Here is a 26,781-nt window from a genome sequence, read left to right as displayed (position 1 = left end):
TGTAATTTCCTAAGATTTGTATTCGTTATAAGATTGATTCATTAATTAAGATAAGTTTCATTTAATAAACTTTTAGGAGGGAAATCTTCCAAGTAGCAAATGAACTGTATATCTGCAAAGAGCCTAAGACTCTTTGTGATCCTGGCATAAGTTTAATATGCAAACCAAAAAATATTTTTTTTAAAAAAATGAATTCATACATTTTTAAAATTTAATTTATATAAATGACTTCATACCTAAAAATTACAAAATAATAAATTAGTGACCGCTGAGCATTCTTTTAAAATGTTATATGCCATTTTGCACTGATCGTGTGTGTCAACTGCATAAAAAAAACTTTGGTTCTAAAATGTATTTGCACTTTAAAATGCATAACTCAGTTTCCGGACTCTTATCTTCCTAAAACTTAATAAATGCTGGAAAACTATCAACAAAAAAAATTCTTGTTGCTCAAGAAAGAGATTGAAATATTAGGCAAATTAGCTAGTTTAAATTGAATTACGATATCACTCTTAAAAGAGAAAATATCCACATATGGCTTTTCTTAAAAAAGAAAAGTAGTTTTTTACTTTTTTTATTTATCAGACATTTTAAAATATTAATTCTCCAATGACAGAAAAAAAAAAACTTTAGAAAATACTCTGCTAGCCAGAGGTTCTCAGATGAGCCCCTGTACAAAAGCCTGAGAGAGTTGGCAGGTTTGTAAGAAGTGTACAAAGTTTGCCAATGTATTCTGCCTGCAGACGTGCCAACCTAGCAAAATTAACATTCAGGAGTTTCCCTAACAAGAATTCAGGAGATTTCAGGAGGGGTAAAAAAAGGTGCATGGTATGCAACATTTGGCACTTCTAAGGAATTTTAAGTAAAAAATTTATTAAATATAAGAATGCAAGAAATTTTACACACTAATAGAGCAATAATTGTTTAAAAATATTAAATGGAAATAAAATAATTAAACACAGATTTAGCAACACAAAACTATATTAGGTAGATACTCTTTAAATAAATACCATTTCCTTAATAAAACATTATTCAAAAACCCGACACTGTAATAAAAATACACAAAAACTTTTAAAAAATAAACAAATTGAATAAGTATTTTATTTTAAAAAACCAATTCAATACTAATGTCTGTACAATAAAGAACCAATTATCCGGGATGCTCGGGACCATCGCTATCCAGGATGTCTTAATTTCCCGGTTTCCTGGATCGACAAAAAAGTGTCGTTAATCGATGTTTTATCAAACCCAAATTACAAGGAAAAAATGTAAACACATTTTAAAGTAAGAGAAAAAAGAAAAGCACTCCTAAATCTAAAAAGGAAAAAAATTGTAGAAAAATAAAATTTAAAAGAATAAAAAAATTTGCAAGTTTAGACAAGAAAAACAAGTTTAAAAAATAATTACGATTCCTAAATCAACTAATAAACAAAACCAATGATTAAATAACGCAATATATTTCATGGGGGGGGGGCGAAAATAAAAGGAAAACCTATTAATCTAAATAAAAACAACACTTGAAAATTATCGAACCGAAACGATAGTTAAAAAACGGCATTAGCATAAATATTAAAACCTAGAACAAGGCAAGATCAACGGACTTTAAAAAAAAAAAAAAAAAACTAATGAAAAAATTTGGTAATACAAATAATTTTATTGAGTGCAAAATTTATCATGAAAAAGAAAAAAAAAACGTAGTGGAATCAGAAAAACGAAACTGCAATCTGCTTCATAAAATAATTGTATGCTTAAATTAATAAACAATTCTCCTTTTTTTTTTTTTTTTATAAAAACGCGATTTTTAATTAAAGCAGGTGTGATTCCACATCAAGAAAAACTTGCGAATGATACCGCACTTCCAAAGAATCAGAATTTATTCAAAAGAAAAACATTTTATTTTTATTAATCGATGTCAAATAGATAAATATATTTTTCTCTTTCATCTTCTGTTCACTGATATGCATGTGCAATGCATTTTCCCCACCCCCTCGTAAATCAAACTAGCAAACGAAATCATCATGCCACTCCTTTGAGTTTAACGACCTAAAAGAGAATAAAGATCTAAAATCTTCAAGGTCGCGGAAGAAATAACGTTTCTCTGGGTAAACGGGGAAAAAAATTCTTCCCTTCCTCACATTTTCCTCTACTCAACTTCAAGGATTAGTCCAGTTTCCGCTTTTTTTTTTTCATATCGTTTTAGTTCAAAATGGCGGGAGAACCGAGCAAATTTTTTTTCCGGATTATCTGGATACCAGATAAATGGTTCTCTACTGTTTGCATGAAAAAAAGAGTTGCAGACTTAGCTCTCCGCAATTAAGTCTTGCTAAAGTCATTGGTACATGATTTGTTGAAATTGATCCATACTTCCGTTTCGACTTAAGACATCCTTGAATTTTTTTTTTTTTTAAATATACGAAGACTAAACGAATAATTGATATCACGTTGCTAGTTTACGAGCTTGTTGCCAACCGTGGAAAAATACGCATTAAAAACTATAAAAACAGCAAGATACAATATCAATTCCAACTATCGAGAGTACGAGTTTCCCCACTCCTGAACGGACGTCACTCGATAACGACATGTGACGTCATTGCATTCAACTCCACACGAAAGAAGAGGAAGATTTCACCCGCCCCCAGTGTAAGGGGGCGGGTGAAATAGGAGTGTTTTTAGAGGTAACGTTGAAGAGGGGGGAAAATAAAGCATGTTCAGCTACGCTTCAGGCAGATGGTAGTGTGATAAGAGGGGATGGAATTCAAGCTGAAAGAAAAACTTACCTTCGCACTCGCGGAAAAATTAGGTAATTTTGAGTTTGGCCGTCGATCGCAGTAAAATTCGGGAGTTTTTCAAATCAATTCCGGAGGGCGGGAGAATAACTCAAAATTCGGGAGACTCCCGCAAAATGCGGGAGAGTTGGCACGTCTGTGCCTGTAATATTCCTTGTAGGGCACCCCATGTATATTCCTTGTAAAATTTTTGTTAAATGTGACATGAATTTCGAACATATTGTTAAATGGTCAAAACAAAATGCATAAGAACTGAAAATTTTAAGTATTTTACTGATAATATTTTTAGAAACCTTAGTCAATTAAACGATAAATAGTGAAAAAAAATCTAAAATATTTTTTGGTTAAATACTTAAGGAATAATTCTAGAGTATTAGATAATTTATCTGTTAATTAATATTGTAACATGTGCTATAAAATGGCAGCAATTTACAAACACACCCTTAACCTTGAATTTCATTCATCTATTTTAATTTTTCATCAATTTCACTCCTCAAAATTTGAAAAAGGGAAATCACTCTGGAAAAAGTCAACCCAACTTTAATTATGGGCTCAGAAAGTAGACTTATATACTAGAAAATACAGCAATCAAGATACATTCAATTTTTACCTTCAAGTGCAAATAAAATACTTGTAGGTCAACATATAAACTTTCTTTGAACTTACTAACTCAAAATGTACTGCTACACCAGAAAATACAACAATTAAGGTACATAAAATTTTTATGGATTCACCTAGTAGTAGAAATTCTCCAGCTTGGCAGCATATGAAAAAAAAATATCTGTAAACAGAACAAGCCTTAAATATTACTAAGAGAAACAGAAAAATCATTTTTAATTCCTAAACTTACTCACATTATTTCAGATTTCAAACAAAATTTGGCCAATTGGCTGATAAATTAACAAAAGAAGGTAACGACTCTCAAAACCTCTAAATTATGTTCTTTATTCAACTGAAATTAAAGAATGACAAGAAGAAAATTAATAAATTCACAATTTTTGAAAACTTCAGTTGCTTATTAATATTTATAACAGTTATAAGACTGTATAGGGCTGAGGTTCCCAAATGATGTTTCGCGGGAACCAGGGTCACCCTGGAATACTCAGTGTTCACAGAGTTTAAATTTCTTATACCAGTAATGATTTTCGAATCTTGTTATTATTTTTATGTCCATACATTAAACCATCATCTATTTAGTATTTTGGTTATTTTTATGAAAATAATGTTAAGGAGTAGCAAATTTTTTTTCCAATAACAATATATTGAAAAAATTATGAAAATAAGCATTTATACAAAATTGCATTTTTATTTCTCATTGAACTTTTCAATTCAATACAAAATTATAAAATCCTAGAATAAAAAATTATGTTTCTTTGATAATCAATTACAACTTTCAAAAGTTCTTTTTTTTAAACCTATAATTCAGCATACTTAATTCATTTTCAGCTGATGAATTCTTAATCCTTTTTCAGCTCCAAAAACAATTTCAGAACTAGACAGATGCCATTCCATACCTACAAATTCAACTGTTGGATATAAATTCCATGATTTTAAGTCTATTATTGACTAAATAAATTTCATTCTTCACATTAAATATAATCAAGACAATTTGTAGTTTTATTTATTTATTTTTAAATATACATATTTACAGAATACTAATTTTATTTACCAAATTGGGGTTTCGCCAAATGATGATCGATCATTTAGATCTAAAAAATAGGGAAGTGCAGGTATAGGGATTTGCCCCATTATTTTAAATTTTCAATTATTCCAGTCATTTAAAATGCATGAAATATGTTAATTAAAATAACATTTCTTGCTTTCCCCATGTTAAAATAAGCTTAAATCTCTGTCTGAGTGAGAAAAGACAAATTTTAATTTATGAAAATAGTGCTGCAAACTGTTTTTGTGAATTCTGCTACCAGGTGGGGCACATAACAATATTACTAAACATAAATAATTTTAGAAAAAGCAACACTTTTAGCACAAGGATATTGCTAATAGCAAATCTTATTTAGAAGGAACTGAATAATATAGGAATTTTCATAAACACTTATTCAGTTTTTATTCTAAGAAAAGTATTATTTCATTTTTACAAGCACAGTTTAATACAATTAATGTTGAAATCACTTTGTAAGAAATGGATTACTTAAAATTCAAAACAACTTTAGGATGTTCTGAAATATATTTTTTATACTTTCTATTGTACAATTTCTTAACAATACATGTATTAAATGAATTAATATTTGTAGAGCAATTTTTCTTTTTTTATTTAGTTCAACCAATTTTATCACTTATTTTAAAAAAGGCACTCTAAAATTGGGAGAAATTTCATAGATACAGTAAGCCACTCATGGTAACTACAATAGTGGTGCTTAAAACTGTCAGCCCAGTTACTAATGATTAAATTAACTATTTACCTTAATAAAAGCAATTAAATTTGTAAAAATTTTAATTTTCATATAAAAAAGAAATTATGCTAACAGACTGAAATTATTCTGACAAATGAGGAGATAATAACATCTACATTAATTTATATTAAAAACCATAATTATTATATAAAACTATTCTGAATATTCCTGAATAAAAGCAAAAACTTTTTACAGTTGTAAAATCTTAGCAGCGAACTTAAAAATAATAAAAAAATCTGTTGATTTCATTAAATATAAATAGCTAATTTACGATTGGATAATGTAATAAATATTTTATACGCCAGAAATTTTAAATGTCAACAAAATTTAAAAAATATATTTAGCTGAAAACTAAAATTAAATCAACTGCAATATTTTCCACCTATGAATCATGTTATATGAAATTGAATTTTATATATATATATATACAAACTTTTTTTTAATAATTTTAAACTTGTAATTTTGTATAGAAACTAGTCTTTGTAATAGATATTTAATTTAGTTTGTGATAGATAATTGTTGAATTATGAATTTAAAAAAAAAAAAAAAAAAACAATTTAAAAACATTGGAAAAAAGAAATATATATTTTTAAAATTATTACTATAAACACAGCTTGCTTTAGTATTTAACAGTAATACCCAATATTCAAGTAAGCAATAAAGTAGAAAAAAATTATTTTGATTGTGATTTTATTTTTTTCAGAAACTTCTCAAATTTCAGGAAAATTGCTAAATCAGGAGAATTTTTGATCAAAGTGACAACATTCAGTATAGTTGGCGGCTATGTAAATTGTATTTAAATCAACTTCAACTGGGGAAAAATAAAATAAAAACTATATTTGATTTAAAAATTAAACAGCTAAAAGTTTCCTGGGTTAGTAAAACAAGAATTTATCATTCACATGAATAAATAACCAGTTAAACAACAAATTAATATTTAACTACAATAAATTTTATTTCATGCAAAAATGTATTATAGTGATTACTACTGCATAGTAAATTTATTTACAACTCCAGCCAGTTTAATTTTTTTTTTAAATCGGAGCTTTTGATTGAACTTGTTTAGATACAGATGAAATTTTAAATAAAATTATACAGATTTAAAAAAAGATAAAAATTGCTTTGAAATAACAAAAATATATATAAAAATATAAACTTAATACAAGACTAAGTTTAAGAAACATATGTATTAAGTAATAAATTTTATTATTGGTTAAAAATTTTCAGCGGTAACAAATATTTTAATTGAGCATCTATGGTGGACTTAATACCTGTCTGATACACTAACTGTGATGTAATATATTAAATGTCTGAAATATTCATTACTTTTATTTTCACTGAAAAAACAACACGTTTAATTTTATGCTTAAGTCCTAAAAGAAGTTTGCAAGCAAATTTAAAACATTTTTTTTTAACAATTGTGAATAATCATTTATAATCAGCTAAAAAATATAACCTTTTAAGAATAGAAATATGTAGCCAATATGATTAAATTAACAAAGACAAGTAAAAAATAAAATTTAAAAAAATGTTAACGCAAACATTTTAGTCATCTTTTACAATAGTAAGTAAAAAAGAAAATACTTCTAAGAAATTTTCTGCTAATTTGAATTCTAAGTACATGATTAAGTCAAACGTATTTTTTAATACATAATAAAGGTCTCATAAATGCTATAAATGATTATAAAGCTTTTAAAATAAGTATTAAAAAAAACTTCTATTTGGTATACAAACAACAAAATTTAAGAATTATTAATCATTTTAATTTTCAATACAATTATCAAAATTTTTAATTTTCTTCCACATTTATAAAGTATTAGGGTCAATTATTAACTGTTCAGAATTCAATTCAGAACTCTTAACAAGAAGGAAAAAAAAGAATATTGTCTACAGAATGAATAGGCATAGAAAAATATAAAGGTGTGAACATGAGGTATAAATGACAGACGGATTTGCAAAGACTACTAAAGTTTTTGCAAAACAAAAAAAAACTGAATGATTTACATTTGGCTGATAATGCATTTGCTGAGTTTCAAGATTTCCAGGAGAAACTTAAAATCAACATTAGAAAGTGGCAAAAACAAAATTGAATATCAAAAAACTGATTTTGATGATAATAATCTTTACATTAACATTCAAGTATTTCTTAAATATTTTGATTTCTTTAAAAAAAAAAAAAAAGTGATTTTGATGAAACTGGCACAAGCATTCAACAATTTCTGAAAATCACTTAGTCTTCAAAAAGAGTCAATGATATTAGAAGTAAAAAAAATTAAGTAAACATAACTACAGTAAAAATTCGAATCAGAACACAAATCATAATTACTTTATAAATATTAAAAAAACTATAATTAGTGCTAATAAAAAATTGGAGATTATTGCAGATTTAAATCACACATGCTGTGAATTCTTCATAGTTCATAAGCTAAATAAGAATAAATAAATTTAAAAAAATCTGATTATTTCATTATTTTAATTTCAAGTTTTGATAAAGATGAAATCATTCAATATCACTATGAATACTTTTAATATTTCATTTAAATTTAAAATTAGATTAGGCTTAACTAAATTTTAAATTAAACTATAGAAACTTTGAATTTATTACCAAAATGAGTAATAATAAAAATTATTTTTTGAAAGCTTAATTAATTTAAATAGTATTAAGAAAATCACTAAATATTTAATACAAACCACCATTTAAGGAGCAATGAAATTTAAAAATGTGCTTCTAGTTAAATTAGCATTTACAATAATAAAAAAAAGCTATGTTATTGATAGTTGAATTCAAACTCAGTATGCCAAATTAACTACATGCGTATAGATACAAATTAAGCAAATACTATAAGTTAAGCAAATCTGAATTAATAGAATTGCTTTAAAATTTGAACTAATTTGTAAAATAAACTATAATAAAAACCTGGAGTTAACTACTGTAATAATTTTTTAAGATATAAATACTGTATGTAAAGATTTAAAGCAATAATTAGCTTTTTTTATTCAAGCTAAAAAAACAAATACAAAATTAAAACTAATGAAGAATTCACTCTGTGTGAAACAATGTGTTTAACAAATAAACAATGATAAACAATTATAATAACTTAATAATTTTGGCAAAATAAAAGAAATTATTATTATCATCATTACCTCATAAGTCTTAATTAAAACAAGTGTTCTATAAATTGATGAATATTGCTTGCATCTATCAATCTTTAATTATAATTTCTTGAGCACAATTTTAAACCAATTTCATCCTAGATATAGACGATAAACACATTATTTATACACAAATCTTTTAAAAAGGATTTAAAAATAATAAACAAATTTCATCCTAGATATGGATGATAAACACATTCTTACAAAAATGTTAAAAAAGCATAAAAAATAATTTAAAAATCTAACATAAAACAAATGCATGCAATAGTAATGCGGTTATATCTAATATTTACTAATTCGACCCATTAATACACATTTTAACATTTTAAGAAAGTCCTCATTCGTAATCATTAACTCGATAAGAAACTAAAAAAAATTTATATCTATTTTTAAAGACAGTCAAGAAAAATATAAATATTTTAAAACATTTCAATAAAATTCAATTTATCATGTTAACTTTAACAAATATAATTACCTGAGTAGCTTTAGTAAGAGAAAAATATTTTTTTAAATAAAAGAAAAAGACCTGCCCAAGCCCTAAATTGATTGTAAACCACAAGAAATTAAAGATTTATTTTTCATATTGCATTGTTGATTAAATTCAATCTCTAGAAACCTTCACATAAAATAAAGATTAACTTATAATAACAAACTTGCAAAAACGAGTAAGTATTAGTAAGACAAAAAAAAAAAAAAAAAATTCTTAACAGAAGCAAATATAATATTATAGATTGTTGATTAAAGTTTTACTACTAAAATTTTCAATTTCTTGAAATAAAATAGACACCTTACATTTTCCATTTATTATGAAGGGGTGGGGGGGGAGGGAACTTGCGTTAAGGTGATAAGAACATACATTTAATAAATTATACATACAAAACATCATAACTATAGAAAACATATTTTATATAAAAATAAAAATTTTAAAGAATTGTTTGTGGCTGGTATTTGCAGATGAAAATTAATATTTATTTTGTAATAAGGTAAAAAAAGTTAATACCATTAAAAACAAAAAGAAACACCGCAAAGAATTTTTGGTAACTTTTTTAAGCAGACAACCTATTTTAATGGGGAAATTAACTTTGTTTATAAATTGGCACAACCATTTTAATGTGTTTTTTTTTTTTCAATTAAAACTTCAATAAATATGACTGGAAACTTGCAGAACTCATCAGTATTTATTTCAAAATTAATCTCACTGCATTTTAGAACAAGACATAATTAGTTTTATAAATCATTAAACAACTCACACGCTTAAAATTTTTTTGTAATGTTTTGAGTCTAAATTAGATTACACAGCTATGTATTTTTGCTGTAATATTAAATGCTGCGAAGTTTTGTGTTTCATGTAAAAAATCATACCTGACTAGTATGATAAGAAATTTTTTTGATTATTTTTTGGAATGACAAAGCATAATAATTCACTTACATATAAGTTCCTAAAATAATAATTTATTGCATGAAGTTAAATATTATTTGTAACTTTTAATTTCTTTACTACTAACTTTATTTTCTTCCAAAAATTTGATAAAATAATAAATTTTACTGTTATAACTCTCACATTACTAAAAGTTGATAAATAAAAATTTCTGAATATTAATCTTTTCAGCATAAACTTATCAGTAAATAGCAACAAACCAGTTATTTTATTGCAACATAACAATTTCAATTTAAGATTTTAATAATGAAAGAGTTTGACACATTTGAATATTTTAAAATTACAATCCTAAACTTATTAATATATATGATCATTCAATTTTATCATAAGAAATATTTTTTTTAACAATTTTAAAAACAAATTCTGTGCTGCTTAAAAATTATACATATTATTCCTTGCAAACTGTTGCAACTAATGCATTTCATTTTAACTAGATTATATTTTTAACAAGTTTAGAAATAGAGTTGCAAATCTTGTAGTACTCCACAGAGTTTTTATTCAAAATTAATATGATAATGGATTAGATTTCTTCGTTTCAAAATTTAAAATCTTAAATGTTAATTTCGGGAACATATTTGTTTTATTAATAACCAAAAATTAAAATGGCACACAATATATACAAAATAGTTTAACACACTAAAATGAATACAATTTTTTTTTCTTCATGAAACATCAATTTAAATAATGATAGTAGTTAAAACTGAGTCAAATTTCAATTATATATATGTTTTCCTTTTTGAAATTACAAATATAGAAATAACTTTTTATAATAAATTTTTCTATCTTATACTGTTAAATTTTTTTACACGCTAACAGTAATTAATGGCAAAATACTGTACAAAATCAGTTTTAGCAATAAAGATTTTTTCCAAGTACAAAACAATGATTCCTAAGTCCAAATGATATATATATACACAAATGAGTTTTGAAATTCATCATCTAAGTGATATAGCAGAAGAGAGAATGTGTGAAAAAAAAATGAGTTTGCATATTTATAAGACAAGAGCTTTCCACAAGAGTTTTGGAAAACACGCTATTACCGCTTTCTTCTGCATGTGCGCTTGTGCTCCTTATGCCAATGAACCTGTTGACATTCAACACTGCAGTAAGATGTATTCCAACAACAATGATAGATAGCTTCAGCCTCACAATTGTAGCACTGGAAAAAAAAGAGGAGAAAAAAATACTTTAAACTTATTACAGTGTCACGTAATAGTTGGAAGCAAAACACAGATGCATCGGCAGTGAACAGCAATAACGAAACTATTGTCGCCAATACTTTTTTTTAATAGCTTGTAGCGTCGTGTGCTCCTTTTTGAAAAAGCAAAAAAGTAAGTAGCGTGATACAAAATAACATTTGTTAATGGCGATTCCTAGCAAACTACTTTTAACATTTATTTAGTAAAGAAACAAGGTTTAAACACAACTCTTAATTTTTCTAATCTGATTGGTACAAATCTTCATGTTGGTGAATGAGCACAATGAGAATACCCCTGCGGCCGAGCATTAACGAGTATGACCTATTAATCGTAATACTTAACCTAGCTATTACGAATAATGGCTAATTTATCACTTTCTTCAAATGTGAATGTACACTCATAGAAGCATGTTGATCTTATATCAATGGAAAGGAATATATATTCATTGTGATTTTCAATGCAATATTCTTCTTATAGGAATACTTACACATTACACATCTTATACTTTAGAAAATCACTATCATTTGATAATTTCTTTAATTGAAAGTTTTACTGTTTAGAAAGGCATAAGAAGTTGTAGGTCAAAAGAACATATGCGTAAAAAATGGTTTAGAATAACAAATTGGCTCAGGTATGCATAAATAAATCTTAATTGAATATGGGCAAAAAATTTTTCCAGATTTAGAAATGTAGTCATTCCGAAAGTAGTTTGCAAACATTACATTTAAAAAAAAGTAGTTATTTCTCGTATTTTATGTTATTAGTAGTTAAGAGTAGCATTTGTAATGAAGTAGTAGTTGTGGTTAACTACAAAAATAATGTAGTTTTTGACAACACAGTGCATGGGTGCCACTCTAAAAAAATCTCAAGAATTAACTTAATTTTTGATTGAATTAACACTGTATAAGCTCTATTTACAAGAATTTACGAAAACTTGTAGCTGACTCCAAAATGTACCTTACTATCAGAATAGCTCATATATAATATCAATAACTTGATTATATTTTCTAAAAAATTATATATAAATTTATTTTTCTTCAAATTTATAGCTTATTTTTTACAGCGAACATAGTAAAAGTAAAAAAGCTAATCTCTTATATCGTTTGACACAAATAGCTTCTTGAAACTATACATATGTATATTTTTCACTTCATCAGTAATGTTTAGACAGGGTGCATAGCCAAATCTTTGAATCAAAAATAAGCACTTTTTAAAAACTTTTCAAGCACTTTACAAAAATTTTCAAGCATTCAAAAAATTCATATTGAATCAATGATATTATTGAAAAACAAAAACTTTTTATGAACAGTTTTAGTATTAAAAAAAAACTCAAAAAGAAACAGACGTAAATCGAAACAATCAGTACTTTCCCACATCACCGAGTGAATTCAACTTGACTCTGAACTCAGAACAAAAGTACCCTTACCCCCTACATCAAAAATTTGTTAGAAGTAAAATAAAATAAACAAGAATAAAATTATAAATTAAAAAGAAAAACATTTAATAAGGATCTGACTCTATCCGAATTGGAGCACTCGGGTTTCAGTTTCGAGTGTGCACGCATGCGCAAGTCATAACGTGGGTACGACATGAAGTCCGTGTGAATGATTACGTAGCAAACACCCCATTTTTCGTGAAATGCAGGGGATCCGCCAGATATCACTGAAGGGAAGAAAAAAAATTTCGTGAAAAAAAGCACTTTTTAAAAACGCCAGCTGAAAAAAGCACCTTTAAAAGCTTTTAAAAACGAAATCTCCCAAAAAGCAGCTTTAAAAACTTTTTAAAAACGCTACGCACCCTGTTAGATCTAGCTCCATAAATTTAATTTTTTTGAAAATAATGCTATATCAATATAATGTAACGTTTATTTACACTAACACAGATGTTTTTGTTCAGTTATTTTATTGTGACATGACATCAATACTTGTTCATTTCGCAATAATTTTGAAAAATAATGTTTTCATTAAAAAGCAATTTTTTATTTCAGAACATATTCCATACATTTTATAAGTAACAGAAACCTTAACAGAAAATATTCCTTATATTTTATAAGAAAAAACTAAAAATGTGTGAATTTTTTGAAAAATTATTTTAAAAATCAAATCTGAAAAAGGTATTAAATAGTATACAGAATTCAATCCACCGAATTTTTTCAAGAATGGTTTAAACTATCCGAACTGAAGAATAGCACAAATGCAGATTTTTAATTATAATTAAAAAATCTACAGAAATAACATAATTATAATATTTTACAAAATAAGATATGTCCGATAAAATTGTAAGGCGGATAAAAAGTAATTGGCATAAATAAGAAAAAATAACAGATGCAAAATTTTTCTAATGTCAAAATATATAACATAATAATTCCTATTAATACAATCTCTAAAAAAGGTAGAGCTTATTAGGTTACTGTTAAACTAAACAATCATATCAAAGTTTTGAAATAATTCAATCATGTGTACATTGCTGCCCTGAAAAAAAATATTCTCCAAAACAAATTGTCTACTGATACAATAAAAAGCAATGAATAATCTAACTAACCCACTGTTTCTTCTTAGCCTCAGATAACTCTTTGTTGTGACACTCAACCATTTTACACATTTCTTCAGCATGGGTCAATTTTAACTGCTCAATGACTTTAATTTGTGCTTCTTTCTGTTCCTGTTGGAATTTCTCCAAAGTCACAGATAATGTTTTCTGTTTTTCACTTTCCATCTCTCGGTGGATCTACAACAAAAATTCCATTAACAATTTATTCACCAAATTATGTAGGCTCTGTTAAACACAAATGATTAAGATATTGATAATTCATTCAGAGGATTCTTCAATGGCACAACAACCCAGGTGGGCTCTAGGTTTCTCAAAAATTTTCTTTCAAACCACTGAAAATATTACACCACAAAAAAATATGAAAATAGCTTAAATCAATATGTATATTTACATTTACACTGCTATATTATTAAAACTTTTAAAGAATTAATTTATTTCACTTTTTTTAAAAATATTATTAAGAAAAAAAATAAAAGTTTTCTTTGAAACAAAGCAAGAGTGCAGAGTTTTAAAAAAATCAAGTCTTTTTATCATATAAAAAATAAAGCAAACAAATATCAATTAAAAACTAATTAAAAATTTTCTTTGTCTAGAGACTACAGATTTATAAACTTTTTAAATTTACAAACTCAATATGCTTATTCAGTAATCAACCAATACACTGATATGCTGTTAGATGTGTCAATTCATCTCTTTTTTCTCCCTTTATTATTCAATCACTATATTTAGAATCATTGTTAGAACCCCAGTGGCAGAACTGTGGCGACAGGGCCACATTGTCGCAGAACGATATGGAGTTTTTGCAAAACGATTTTTCCTTTGAGAAATAAAAATTTTTAGTTTTCTTTTTTGCAGAAATTTTTGAAAATTGTATCTTTTTTTTCAAAACTATATTCGAAAGATGCCTTTCTCGTGCATCTGAGTGGGGAAAAAATGCTTGTGATTTTTCTAAATATTAGTTAATATTTAGAATATAGAATAAAATATTTCTTATATTGAACAATAAATTTTACTTTGAAAAAACATAGTTTTTTAAAATTTGTTATAATGATTTTCAAAATTTAATGTAGCAGTATAATTTAATATACTAAAATATCAAAATTTAAAAAATATATATTATTTTTTAAATGTCAGGCATGAAAATGCGATTTCACTAAAACTTTTATGAAACTAGAGTATTAAATCAATAGGTTTAACACAAGAAAATAACTCAATTTTAAAACTACAATAACTGAAACGGAATTAATAGGGGGGGAGACTTACTTTGTCAGACAACTCCTTCAAAGATTTGCTCTTTTCTTCTTTATGTTCAGTTTCTAATCTTGTTTGCAGATCTTTCAAACGTTTGTCATATTTTTCAGTACAATTGCAAGAATTTGCTGCCTTTTCATTGAATTCATTATTATTTTTTTCTGTTTCTCTTGGCAACAAGAACTAAATACAAATAAAATATTAATTATTTAATACATCTTATAAAAAAAATAAGATTATTTTCTACAAACTATAAATTTGACACAAAACAAATGAAATTAATAAGCAATTATTTTTAAAAAAATTTAGAAATGTTTGGTATTAGTCAGGATAGCTAGATTTTCAGTTTTCCCAGCATACTAAGGAATAGATATTAATAATCACTAACAGAACTTTTTATGTATATACATACTAGATAACTTTCACAATGAAAAATAAAATATTACAAATTATACTTTTGATGGAAAATTATCCAAACATAAATTATTCATAATCCCTAAATTTATCTCCTTACAGATAAAAGAAAATGATCAATACAAGCATGATCAAGCAAGCAGACCATTACTTTTCAACAATCTAAAAAGATAAAAGATAACATGAACAATTCATCCATCAAATTAGACAGGAGACTTAGGTGACTTCATAAAATACTAAACAGTAGCTGGAAAGAATAAACAAACAAGAATAACAAAAGAAGAAGACACTGATAACAGCCCCCAGAAAATTCTTCAGAATTCCTGAATCTCACAGGAATGGAGAAATATCAAAACATTATCTATTATAAAAAATACATAAATATATCTGCCACCTTTTTAGAGTAGGGTTTTATCTTTTCTTAAATTTCAGTGGAACTAAATATTATTTTGACATTAATTGGCTAAAAAGGAAAGAAAATGAAGGTTTTAAATAAACAGAAATCCATAATCCGAAAGCATCAAATGTAACAGCAGTTGAAAAGTGTTTTTAAGAAAAGTGTGTTAAGCTGTACTTTATTTCACACTTAACCAAAAGGAAATTCAATTTTGCAATTCTCATGACTTGTTTATTACAATATTCATAAAATGAATTAATAAAAAGGAAAATGAAATAAGATAACTTCATGGCTTATAGATATACCTCTTTAGGAGTTTGCACTGCTACTGTCACTTGAAATACTGATGTATCTTGTGAGGATGAAACTAAGTCATGGTCTTCAGATAATGAAGCATTCTGAAAAAGAAAATATTATATTAGGATAGGATTCAATTTAATGGCACAAGCAATGCTACAAAAACTAAAGGTAAAAAAAAATGTTAAAAAAATACAACTAAAAAACTTATAGTAATATCTACGTACAGTGAGCAAAATAAAAAACAGACCACCTAAAATAACTTTTGATCTGATGATAAAAATGCACCAAAAGGTGGTTGTCAAGAAAAATGTCACTGAACATCAGGTGCACACAGATAAAAAATCAATCCCTAAGTTGAATTAATAAATGTAATTCATTATAAGTGGCATAAAAGTGGATTATCCTTAACATTTATATAATTTCCTAAGATTCACAATCATAAATTTTGAACTTCAGAGACAACAGAGGGAATTAGAGATTTTAGTCCTAGAGAGACCTCCAAAACTGATTTTTTTTTCTCTTTTTGAAGTATATTTGGCCAATTTCTATTGATTTTGTAACCATATACTTGCGTATAACAAAGATGCTAACTTTCCCAACTTTGTGGGAAAACTTTTTCGAGTGGTAACAAAATGTTTCATTCCTTAATTTTTGGTTTAATAAATTTGACTGCCGACCTAAACATATAAGAAATTAAACACATACATATAACTTTGCTTCAGTTATCCCATAGTGAGGTTATTAGATAGTCTCGGCATCAATTAAAATATGAAAAAATTTTATAATTAATTCTGTATTAATTCAAAAAAAAAATTTTTTTAAAAAATGGAGCAGTTGGCATCCCTGGTTTTAGAGCTTTATACTTTGCAGGGAGAGAAAAAAAAAACTTGATTTTATCAGACATTTGGTATAGCAAACCAAATTGAGCATGGCTACAACCAAACTGAATTAAGATTAAATATTCTAAATGCCTACTTTAGATACAAACATTAAAAAAATAATAAGTTAAAAAAGACAGTAATTTGGGGAATATTGCATTCATATAAATTTCAAACATACCTCTGATTTAGAAATTTTAGGAGATGAGGAGGTCGGAGATTCTTGATAAAATTTCTTATTTTTCTTTACAGGAACTGTAGCTGCCTTTTTAGCACTAGGTGGTTTGGTTAAAGGAGTAGATGCACATTTTCTTTTACGTAACGGCGTGGCCTTTAATTTAGAGGAACTATCATCAGTCACTTCATTAACAGTTTCATTCTTTGTATCAATTGCGTTCGTTTGATCAGAGTTCGATTTGACACCAGATGATCGCTTTCTAGAAGCTGCTTCAACCAATTTTTGATGATGACATAGTTCTTTATAAGCTCGGTCAAATGAAGGAGTATATTTAATGCCCAGCTTCTTATAAGGTGTTGACACTGGTTTCACATGATCTTGATGAATTAAAGCCCTGAATTTAAAAAATTTAAAAAACAAATCAAAGCAAAGAACCAGAAAATTTTTCATGAATTCTTATTGCTCCTGAAATTTAATGCTAATGTTTAAAGGATTTAAATCAAATGGTAGAAATTAAATCAAATAATAGAATTAGAATATTTTTAAATACACTCAATGCTGAGAAAATTTTATGTTAACATTTAAAGGATGGCCACTTAAATTTTCAATCAAATAATGAGAATCAATTAGGAACCAAGTCAGAGAAGAGAATTGGAATGTTTACACATATACTTAATGCTGTTAAAATTGGATGTAAACATTTGAAGGATGACCACATAAATTTTAATTTAAATATGAAGGAATTGAAAACTACAAATACAGGATATGACTGAAAATAATATTAACATTTAAAGGATGACAGCATAAATTTACATTAATAGGCATGAAAACATTAATTTACATTAATAGACGGAAAAAAAAGAATTAGACAATTTTTGCAAATAATTAATGATGCTGAAATTTTTATAACACATAAAAAAATAGAGAGTAGAACTGCAAACACATAATGTTAACTGTTAACAGAAGTAAAAATGTTCATATCAACTTATATTTTTTAATTTTTACTTCCTAAGCATTTTTACTAATATCAACATTTTAACTTGTATTTTGATTATGCTGCATTAATGTTTTCTTTTAACATACATTGAATTAAATCTTCCATAAACACATCACACTTGAAGACAAAGGAGAAAAAAAAACGGTTTATGTCCATGAAAACAGATTCTGATGGGGAAAAAAAAGTATTTAAAGATTTGAGATTGTTCAGGAGCTAACATAAAATTGAAATAGTATCACAAGCATTTATTTATATACTTCAAAAATTTAAAATCAAACAGTTTTAAATATTAAGAAAAAATAAAATTCTAAAATCTGGTTAGACTAGAGCTGTTTTTTTTTTCCTTTTTCTTCGAAATTCCTCTCCTATTAATACTTCAGTAAAGCTCCTGTCCGAAAACCAATTTTCTATATCAGTGAATCTATTCGAAAAAGGCAGCCCGCCCTGCATATACTTTGATCTGTCTAAATGAGTACTCTTTGCCCCTTTTTGGAAAAATAAACTGTCATTCCTTAAAAACACCGCCTTTTTAGTCATATTCCAGTTTTTAAGAAAAATTAATTACTGTTTAAATAATACACACGAAAATTATCTGTGTTCATAGGCTCAATTGAATTCTGATCATAATTATAAATATTTATATGTAAGAATTATTCTCGACTGGTTAAATTTTGAAAAGTTTCTCTTTTTTACAAGGAGGTATATAAGTAAATATTTTAAGTGATTTTAAAATATTTTTTAAACAAATATCTTTTGTTTTGAAAAAAAAATCCACCTTTACATGTTTTTTTCTAATAAATTATAGAAAAAATCTTTTAAGCTGTTTATCAAAAAAAAATAATAATTGTTTGGTTAACATTAAAAAATAAAAATAAATTATTCACAGAGATAGCCTCTTTAAATGCCTTCAATTATTATTTATAAACTAAAAAATGTTTCTTTTATTTAGATAATGAGTGAAAATTACGTTTTGAAATATACACATAAAATACTATTTTATATATTTTATACTATTTAATAGCATAAGATGGTAAATTAAAAATTGCTGAGGATCAAATTCAGTTATTATATGATATTACACATTTTGATAAATTTTTACAGTATTAAGTATCCTTTCAAAACTCAAAGTGCTCTTTTCTGTAAAGAAGCACCCTGCCCTACTTTATTCCTAGCAAAAACTCTGCCATATTATTGATTTCTCAAAATTTAGTGATCACCAAAAGGTAATTGATGGTGATCTAATTGTCATTTTTGTGAAAAAATGGGCATGAAAACTGTTCTTCTCCCTTGTTAAAGATACAAGGCATGTAATAAGTAAATTAATGTCTAAAAATTTCTGTTTTTTATTTTTTTCAGCAGAAAAAAATTTCAGTGCATTAAAGCAATAATTCTTTTAAGAAAATAACTAAATAAATAGTTAAAAGCAAGAATATACATTTGAAAAATAAGTAAAAGATATCACTTTACTATTTTGTTACATAATTTTTGAAGTTCATTAAAACATTAGTTAAAGTAATTACAGGAATTCTATCTAAGTTGTTAAAAGTTACCCTACAGAGTAATGATAATCAGGCAGTGAAGTGTTTCCATGGAAACAGGAAGTCATAGACACGAGCCTACATATTCTTTTCGACAAAAAGCATATAAGATGGAATTGCAAACTCGCAGCCGTAACTTGTTCATATTAAGTGAGAATATCTGAGATTGAATCAACAGACACATCATGTTTTATCTGTTTTTCACTTGTGTTTTTAATTATCTATAAATAAATCTTTATATTTATTCATCAGTCTTGTTTATTAAACCATTAGTGTATACTATTTAATCTTATTTAATAGCCATAAAAAATCATTTAAATAGAATGTAACAATATTATTAAAAACTTAAAAGTACATTACCTTTGCAAAACCATACCAAACATGTATGCAACTTAGAAACTCATTTTACAAATTATTGATGTCACTCTTTTAAATCTTTCTACTAAATTACAATTTTACGTACTTCTATTAGTGTTCACATTTTTCTGATGGTTAAAAGATACATTTAAATGTAATAATACTAATATCAATTGGACAGAATATAGTGTCAATAATATAGAAAAGCATTAACCAAATTTAAAAAAAAAAAAAAAAAAATACAACACTATAATCTTAGAATTAGGAAGAATTACCAGGATACCTAATGGAGTAGTCTTTATTTCTTGGACATAATTAATATACAAGTCAATCAATTCTAACTTTTAAACATTTTGTATACTTGTATTATAAGTTTTAAAAAAAACTAAGTAAATAAAATTATAAAATCTGTTTTAGAAAAAATGCAGTGCAAAAACTTAAAAAACCATTTCAACAACCAAAGATTTTGTAAACAAATGTTACTATACCTTTGGTGAAATGCACCAAAAAAGCGAACATCATAATAATTGTCCTCTTTCTTTATAACTTTGGCAGGCCAATAAGGAAAGCCTTTTACTTTAGCATAAACTAATTCATGAGGAGGATCCTGTGGAAATAACAAAGTAAAACCTATGAATTCAAAAATTTACTACAGTACAGAACCCGTTATCCGGAAATCAGAAAACCGGAAAACCAAAAAACCGGAACGAAATTCAATAAATTTTCCCGTCATTTTTTAAACAAAATTTTTTTTTCCTCATAAGATTTTAGGATTTTTCTTTCTTTTTTGAAAGATGTTCACCTTACCATCATTTTGGAAATAATCATTAGTGTATTACTTCATCGTTTTTTCTTCTTTTTAAGATTATTTCCCAAAAAAAATTTTTTTTTAGTTGGGTTTAACAAAAAAAAACGGCTTTTTGTAGCGATTCAGAAAACCGGAAAAATCAGTTATCCGGAATAGTGATGGTCCCGATCGTCCCGGATAATCGGTTCCCTACTGTATAATAAAAAATAAACATAAATACATAAAAATAATATAAATACGAGATATTTTTCATCATAATCCCAATCATTATTTGCCATTATCTTTGAATTCAATTTTTTACTATTTATAAAAAATTTAAAAAATACTTAGAATTCTTTTTTTTAAGGTAATTTTATATACTTGCTTTATTATTCTTCACTTTCTTATGCTTCTCTAAAAATGTGCTGACAACTCAATATTATTATTACACCTATAAAATGCTTATGGATATACTATAACATTAAATTAAATTTAAGAAACAAATTGAAAATTTATTTAATATAAAATATCCGTTCTGATTCAGTAGTATATACTTTGTAATAGACAGTGAGGCAGACAGTCAATTAAATAGTTTACAGGCACAAATTTTATCAATATAATGAAAATGTGGCAACTGATATGTTATGTAAAGTAACTGCAAATATGTAACAATTTATTTAAATTGACAAATCTAAAACAGAATTTAATTAGTAAATGTTTAATTAAATAAAAAATTTTACATGAGAAAATTATATGTATACAGTGGAACCTTGATTGATCCCTTCTAGTGGGACCATTCATTAGAAGGATAAATATGGAAAAACAGCAAATGCTGATCAACACAAAAACATAAAATAATGACTTGAATATTTATAAAAAACAAAAGAATTAAGTATTAAAAATTTTAATTCAAAATTTAAAAAAAAATAAATATTAAATAGTTATGTACCTCTGTATTCACAAGAACTTAATTATGTATTAAATAATTATGTTCGTGTGAATACAGAAAGTTCCTTGTTGTTTCAAAAGCTTTGAAACCTTCCAGAAATGTTCACATTGGCTATTGGCTATGGTTAGTTTGGCAGTCTTCATTCACATCTTCAACTTCTGCAACCATTTCTGGAATCAACAACTTCACAAGTTTTAAAGTTTTCATCAACTCATGCATAAACATGAAATGTGATGTTTGAGGCATTTTCTGCAAACGGTAACAAATCCTCATTTTCTTCATAATCACTAGCATCAAAAGTTGCTATTTGGCTTCAGAAAACAAAATAACTACACTATTTTTTAAATGCTATTAGAGGACAGACGCAGTAATTGGCTTATTTCAAAAATGACCTAAACTGGTATCATTAACATTATGTAAAGAGCATTTGCAATTTTCTCCATTAAATTTCAGAGAACCATTCAAACAACATGATACATACAGGAAAACAAAAGATGCAGGAACAATGTATCAAGGTACAACAGTACTTAAACTATAACACTATTCTCTTTTATCAAGAAAAGTTTCTCTATTTACAAATACTTTTTTTTAATATGTACCTCCTTTTTATGATTAATGGGAGCTATAAACTAGCAAACATCACTAATGTTGTCTTAATTATATTTGGAGAAAAAAAATAGAATAGTCTAGTTTACTTTATAATGATAATTAACAGGGGTCTGCCCAGGCTGAATTTACTACCGTTTAGCGGTACTTTCACAAATTCAATTTTTGATAAAACGGTAGTCTCACAAATTCAACTTTAGGAAAAACGGTAGTTTCACAAAATACTTTTTCTTAAAATTTTATTTTGTATCCCTTAAGAAACGGTAAATCTATATTTTTACCATGTTTTCGTATTGATTTTTTAATATAATTTTAACTTAATTTTTCACAAATTATGTCTAAATTTTCACAAAATAGGTACCTTTCAGAAAAACCTAGACAGATCCCTGATTAATGAAGAATATAAGAAAATTCCATTTTTTAAAAGTCTCTTCACAATGGTTGTATTGAAATTTTTGAATAAATTTTAGGATTGAGGACTGAAATTGCTTATTCATCATTAAATTTCAAGGCATTAGCATAAACGGTTCTGGAGTTATAGACAGACACAAAAACTCTTCACTTTATTATTATAGATATGAGGTCTATACATTTTTCAGGAATTAAAGAAATAGTACAAAAAATAGTGACAACCCAAAAGGGAATAGAGCTGTCATTAAATAATGCCATACTGTTTCTCATCGTGAAGTTCTATTTTATTTTAAATCAGTTTCAAAATGTCATAAAATAATTCTGATTAATCAAATAAAATTTGCAAGTAAAATATGGTAAAGTCATATCATAATTTCAATTAATTAGATGAAAACTATAGTTAAATCAATGATTTTTACTAAGCAAATTTATAGAATAAAATAACATGTCTGATAAAATGGAATAATAATTAAGAAAGCAAAGAGTAAAGGTAGATTAATAACAACAAGCACAATTGCAAACAGAAATAAATAAAAATACTCACACAAGGTGAACAGAACCACGAGTCAACTTTTGTATTAGACATTTTGTAACAATGTGAGCACTGAATGATTTCCAATAAGTCATATTCACAATCGCCTAACATTTGACGAGCCATTTCAGCAATGCGGCTGCTCACTAAGAAAAATATTTCTAATTATTACAAAATTAAAAATCTTTACTTTAGAATTAGAAAAAAAGTTTTTTATAAAAAAAACACTCCACAAAATAGCATAAAAGCACACTTTTTCTTAAAAATTCAAAATAAAAGTATAATACTTGGTTATACCAAGGAAATTTTTCAGATATGTTTAACTATATGTGATAATTTAAGATTATAAAATTGGAAATAACAGCATTAAAGTAAATTATGAGGATACAAATGAAATGAAACATAACTATTAATATTAGAAATACAAGGAACAAAAATATTATTAAAATATATAAGGAGATATAAATAAGAGAAGAATTTAATTTCTTCAGTTAAACAGCAATTGATAAATGAATGGAGGAAGAAAAAAAAACACATTAAAACTTGTTAAGAAAAACCTCCATTATCTGAAGATGTGTGCTTCATGATAAAATTAATATTTTCCAAGAAATAGAAAATAAACACTCCTTGTACTTCAAAATAACACTGCTTTTAAACTTTTTGTTAGTTTTTTACTTTGATTGAACTAAAAAAGTCTGAATGTTGTAAGTTTTGTAGCTTCTTGAGCTCTTTGTTTTTTCAATCTTATTAGTGGTATTTAATTTGATCATCAACAACATTAACTTGATAAACTCAGCGTAAATCTCTAATTAGGTGCTGCATACACAATTGATTTATATAAAAACGGAATGAAAGAGCAGCATGATTTGGGGTAATAGAGTAAGTGAATGCTAAAATAAATTTTAAAATATCTTTACATATTTGAAAAACACATTAACTAAAAGGTCATATCAAAACAAAATAATATGTAGCCCCTTAAAAAAACCTTGATTTTCAGTCTTAATTGATGAAAGTAGGTTAATAAACAATGTTATCCCATAATCCACATATTTTGAAAACCCTAAATAGGTAACAATTATTTAAAACAATCTAGGTTTTACTGACAATAACCTTATGTGCCTAGTGTAATTTTAAAAATCTTAGTTAAAATTACAGCTTTTTGGAATTAAAATTACAAATGTGAATATTACAGCTCATTTCCTTTTACTTTATTTATGCAATTCGGTCCCCAATTTATATAGAACGATAAATTTAGCCCTAATGAAGAATAGATTTGAGTGACATATCAAAAAAATTAGTGAAAAATCAAGATGCTCAATTAGCCAACATTAGTTACAAAGCATATGCACAAAATTTCACACAAATGTAACAATATAATTACTAAGTAGCTTTAAAGTGCAGCTTTATTATAAATAGTAATTTTAAAAAAATATTTTACCTCCAAAATATACAACAACATTGTGTACGATTTGTTGGGTGTCAGAGAAGAAATCTGCCAGCCTTGAATACTCATTGGATTTCATTTTATCTTCTATAGCAGTTAAGTCCATACTTTGGTAAATTAAGAAGTTAAAACGCCACTTTTCATCATCAGGATGAGGTATTCTATGAAGTTCTCTTGTCTGAGAAATAAAAATACTAATTAGTTATAACTACTTACGTCTCTACCAACAAAGCATAGTTATAGGAAGAAACACCTATACAATACATATTTGCCTCCTACATAGGCATAAAAGTTATCAAATAAAATCAAAAGTTTTAGATTAACTTACTCTGTATTTTCAACTAAAATGCTATTGAAAAATAAAATCGAAAATCATCATTTCGCAGTTGCCAACATGAAAAGGAAAAACTCCTATAGATTTTACAAAATGATGTAAATTTCATGTTAACATTAATGTAATATTTAAAGTATTTTAGAGCAGAGAATTTCAGATTTTTTTTCATTGTCATTAGCATATAAAAAATGTATTACAATGATAACGATAAATTTAATTTGAAAATTAAATGTTTATTTATGTTCATTACATGCTTGAATGCATAATAAATAACAGGTATTTTATTTTAGATAATTATGAAACAAAAAACAGGAAAATTTTTTATTAATCCAGGAGAAACATGGAAAACAAAGTATACAGGAAAATCAAGCAAAATTAGCAGATATGTTATTTAATATCACAATAATTTTTACAATAAGAAATGTAATTTTTCAAATACTTTTATACTTATACATATTTCTTATATTCGAGAATTTTACAAAAGAAACTCTATATCATACTATAAAAATTTTAAAATAAAAGGAAAACTTAAGATAATAAACTTATAAAATAGTGGAAAATCCCGGATACGACGAAAATTTAATACCTGAAAATAAGTTAAAAATGAAAAACTAATACTTATTAAGAACACTATAATGAATACAATTTGGATTGTATGGGATTTAATATAATAGTTACCTTTTCTTTCAGCCTGACACAAGTAAATCCAAGTAAGGTATTTAATTCACTTTTCTTGACATTTAATGAAAATTTCTCAACACTCTAGAAATAAGATGATAAATTTCATTGTGAAAGTAAATTTAATTTTATAAAAGTTTTTCAAAGTAAAATTATTTAACTACTAACCTTACATACAGGACATATCAATTTTGTTGTTTTAAAATCATTAGGTAGACATTCCTCGTGGAAAACTCGAAAACAAGTAGTACACAAGATTACTTCTCCGCCTAGATGACATTCAAAGCAGTACCAGTCATGGCCATCTTTTTCCTATTCAAAATGTAGATAATCTTTTAAAAATGATGACTATACCTATTTGAATTTTGCTAATAATCATAGTAAACATCCAAATTTTAAGTCGTAAAACCAATCACACTAATAAATAAACAATTAATTGATGATTCTGCACAAACATGAATGGAAATAATCCTCAAAATAGTAAGTGTGCAATATTGTGACGTTCATCACAGATCAATCAAAGTCCATGCAGAAGGAAAAAGATTTAAACACTAACTATTTATGATTAATATAATTATAACTTCTTCGCAAAATAATTTACATCCTAGTAGGAAAAAAAACTTTATTATTTACTTTTTTACATAAATATTCTTAGTTCTGTTACAATAGTAGGTCTTACAAAATTAATAGCCAAAAAGTAATCTCAATTCTGAGGTTCTGTCAAACTATTCCCACCCAAAGCTCAAAAATTAACCTGCCCGGGCATGCAAAAATTCTAATCTGGTAAGCACTTCTTAAACTTCTTTTAATCATATACTTTTTATTTTTACATTTTTATGATTTCAGCTTTATGTTAATATTGGCACTAACACATTTTTTGGTTTTTGTCAACACTATCTAAAAATGGCTGTACATCATAGAAGAGCTGAAATAAGAACGAAAATTTTCAAGCTATAAATTGAAAGCCGTGGAGGCTCAAGGGATAGAGTGCTCCTCTGCCAATGAGGTGACCAGGGTTCGAATCCCTGAGTTAGCATATCAATACGAATTTCACACCTGGCTCGCAGTGAGGACGTAAAATATCATGAGTGGTAGACAGATCATGAATTAGTGTCCTTTTGCCATCAGGCGAAATGTGGGAGGTCTTCAATGTTTTTCTTTTCGTTTAATGCAAGTGCGGGGCGTTAAATCAA

The 26,781-nt window shown here is 26.3% G+C and overlaps 1 protein-coding gene across 7 annotated transcripts in view; it reads right to left on the bottom strand.

Moving 5' to 3' along the window:
* Positions 1-4,173: 4,173 nt before the first annotated feature.
* The window catches only part of LOC107443615 (zinc finger MYND domain-containing protein 11), a 30,783-nt gene continuing 8,175 nt past the window's right edge, over positions 4,174-26,781 (bottom strand). For 4 of the 7 annotated variants that reach the window (XR_015429677.1, XR_015429676.1, XR_015429680.1 and 1 more), the window contains 12 exons: positions 25,757-25,900; positions 25,589-25,672; positions 24,571-24,754; positions 23,145-23,278; positions 20,336-20,454; positions 16,959-17,349; positions 15,905-15,997; positions 14,801-14,971; positions 13,529-13,714; positions 10,829-10,947; positions 8,342-8,448; positions 4,174-4,312 (listed from right to left, as the gene is read on the bottom strand). Coding sequence is in view for 3 of the 7 variants with exons in the window: in XM_087153135.1 (XP_087009261.1) it covers positions 10,825-10,947; positions 13,529-13,714; positions 14,801-14,971; positions 15,905-15,997; positions 16,959-17,349; positions 20,336-20,454; positions 23,145-23,278; positions 24,571-24,754; positions 25,589-25,672; positions 25,757-25,900 (1,629 nt within the window). In the remaining 4 variants the exon portion in view is untranslated. Of the gene's footprint in view, positions 4,313-8,341; positions 8,449-9,994; positions 10,948-13,528; positions 13,715-14,800; positions 14,972-15,904; positions 15,998-16,958; positions 17,350-20,335; positions 20,455-23,144; positions 23,279-24,570; positions 24,755-25,588; positions 25,673-25,756; positions 25,901-26,781 lie in introns of those variants that run through there. The other 3 variants (XM_087153135.1, XM_087153134.1, XM_087153136.1) reach the window with 1 other exon arrangement.

The sequence above is a fragment of the Parasteatoda tepidariorum genome, chromosome 10, assembly GCF_982258835.1.
Source record: "Parasteatoda tepidariorum strain Cologne lab strain chromosome 10, Ptep-v5.0, whole genome shotgun sequence".
NCBI classification, from domain to species: domain Eukaryota; kingdom Metazoa; phylum Arthropoda; class Arachnida; order Araneae; family Theridiidae; genus Parasteatoda; species Parasteatoda tepidariorum.
Note: the sequence above shows the minus strand (reverse complement) of the source record. Positions and strands in the feature narration are given on the sequence as shown.